Source organism: Engraulis encrasicolus, chromosome 20, assembly GCF_034702125.1.
Source record: "Engraulis encrasicolus isolate BLACKSEA-1 chromosome 20, IST_EnEncr_1.0, whole genome shotgun sequence".
Classification (NCBI taxonomy): Eukaryota; Metazoa; Chordata; class Actinopteri; order Clupeiformes; family Engraulidae; genus Engraulis; species Engraulis encrasicolus.
The window spans coordinates 10,657,083-10,659,582 of NC_085876.1; the positions used below are offsets into that span (position 1 = coordinate 10,657,083).

A 2,500-nucleotide genomic window follows, 5' to 3' on the forward strand; every position below is an offset into this window, starting at 1 on the left:
AACCAAGTGTGCTGTCCTATGTGTGTGTGTGTGTGTGTGTGTGTGTGTGTGTGTGTGTGTGTGTGTGTGTGTGTGTGTGTGTGTGTGTGTGTGTGTGTGTGTGTGTGTGTGTGTGTGTGTGTCTGTGAGTCTGTGTGTCTGTGTGCACGTGTGTGTGCGTGTTTGTGCAAGTGTGTGTATTTGCAGTGTTTGCTGTGGGAACATGCTTTGCTCTGTGGCCTGTGTTTGCAGTGTGTATTACTTCTTAACCCAGTATTACTTCTTAACCCCATTTTAACCTTGAGCTTTCTCCTTGTGCTTTTGGGCTGCTGTGACTGTGTGTGCGTGCGTTCTTCTGTGTGTGCGTGCGTGTGTATTGCATCTTCAGTATACCTTGGATCCTCAACTCAATAAGCGGAGTTCATAATGACACAGTTGTCATCTCTAAATGTGTTTGCGTGTTTGTGAATGCGCATTCATGCGTGTGTGTGTGTGTGTGTGTGTCTCCTCCAGTCCACGCTGCCGGATGACGTGTTTGAGAACGGGGGGTGCGGGGGAGTGGCCGAGTGCAAGCGGCTGTCATTCACCTTCTCGGACACGCCCGTCTCCACGCCCACCACCACCTCCAGCCAATCGAATCCCGAGATCACAGTCACGCCCCCCGAGACGGACCCTCCCCCTCAGATCTCATTGGACGAAGAGGAGGAAGAGTTAGAGGATGAGGAGAACAGGAAGAGGGAAGATGTGGAAGATGGAGGACAGGGTCAAGCAGTGGCACGGGTAAAAGACGTCTTATTCACGCTTAATTATCAGAACTGGTTTTAATATTCTTACTTTTATCTATTTCTGGCTAGCCTAATATACAAGTTAAGGTCTTCCACATGCTTCAAAAATAGTATTGTTTTTTTTGGCAGTGCAGTTTTTTTTCTAAAAGCATACATTCTGTCTGTAAGATGACTTTATGTCTTTTCTGTGTGCAAGAGAAACTTTCAGATATCGTTGTACAGCTAAGAATCAGAATCTATGATTATGCTCCTGGTCCTACTGTACTTGCAGCCTTTTTTCTCGTGGCTAGGCAAATGTGTGCACAGTATTTACTCATTTACCTTTTATTCTTCTGTTTAGTTTACTTGATGTGTTACTATAGTGAGATTGGCATTTTTTTTATTTATTATTCACATCTTATGTCATCTGTAGTTATTCTGATTCTATTCTACATTGTGCACCAGCCTTATTAGTGTAATGTTGTGACACATGTATTGGCTGAAATGACTTATAACAGGGGCCATGTCTTACAATGACATTGACATTGAAATGATTTAGGTAACGGAGGAGGAGGAAATAGAAGTAGAGGAGGATGAAGACTTGGAGGAAGAGGAGGATGAGGAGGAGGAGGAGGAAGAGGAAGAGGCGACGAGCGGGAGCGTGTGTGCCAGCGACGTGGACTCGGAATGGGACCGGCGCACGGACAACAGCAGCATGCACCGGCATTCCGGTTCGGCCTCCGGCGCTCCGTCCCTGTGCTCCGGAGAGTCCTCCCAGCTCTCGGCCTCCGTGGTCGGACCAGAAGACGTGCTCTTCCTGGAATCTGGAAGCGGCTCCGAGGTGGCCATCGCCATCTCGCCTCCCGACGTCATTCCCAACCCAGACGTTCCGGACATTCCCGACGACGTTTCCGACATTCCGGATGGAATTCCCAACATTCCCGACGGCATTCCGGGTGGAATTCCGGATATTCCCGACGGCATTCCGGGCAGAATTCTGGACATCCCGGACGGCATTGCGGATGCGGAGGGCTCGGAGTTAAAGCCGGTGGAGCTGGAGTTGGAGGGGGGGAGTCTGACCAGGCAGCTGGTGAGGAGGCTGACGTCGTCGGAGGTGCTGCCCGAGGGAGGAGCCCTGAGCTGGGCAGGGGAGGGCAGCAGGGCCTTCCTGGAGAGCAGCCTGGAGGAGGCCATCCAGGTAAGATGTGTGTGTATGTTGAGGGTTAAGTGTGTGGGGGAGACATTGCACGGGGTGGTAGTCATTGTAGGATTGCCACTGTTGACACTCCTACTGTAGCCAGGCTATGCCCTCATAGTGAGGCAACACCTTCGGAGTTGCTTCTAGTCAGGTCACGAACAATATACTCTGAGCTCCGGAAAAAAAACGGGAACTCCACCCACTTTGTCGGAAACCAATCAACTTTGTGCAGCTCCAACGGTTACAAAGGCAGTGACATGGTTTAAGAGACTTTTTATTGGAACTAAGAAAATGCTTGGTTTCAACTGCGGCACAGCCTTCTTCTGGCCTCGACCAGTAGAAAATCGCGGGGCGAGGGTCAACCATGCCGTTTGGGAAGCGTTAATCGCTATGCACGGGCCAGACTAAGACTCGAACAGAGATTTGAAAGTCAGTGATAATCAGGCTACCCCCCTGCTCTATCTGGTCTCTCTGTCTATCCAGACTCTCTTGCTCCGCCTAGAGGCCATTCCACAGCGCTGCAGGGAGCTGCAGGACCTGGAACAGGAGGTGATGAGGC

At 50.5% G+C, this 2,500-nt stretch overlaps 1 protein-coding gene across 2 annotated transcripts in view; it reads left to right on the forward strand.

Moving 5' to 3' along the window:
• Positions 1-2,500, forward strand: part of ripor2 (RHO family interacting cell polarization regulator 2) — a 103,316-nt gene that overhangs the window by 87,874 nt on the left and 12,942 nt on the right. For both annotated transcript variants that reach the window (XM_063185402.1, XM_063185403.1), the window contains exons 13-15: positions 493-759; positions 1,303-1,941; positions 2,425-2,500. The exon at positions 2,425-2,500 is cut by the window's right edge and continues 17 nt beyond it. In XM_063185402.1, coding sequence (XP_063041472.1) covers positions 493-759; positions 1,303-1,941; positions 2,425-2,500 — 982 coding nt within the window. The remainder of the gene's footprint in view (positions 1-492; positions 760-1,302; positions 1,942-2,424) is intronic.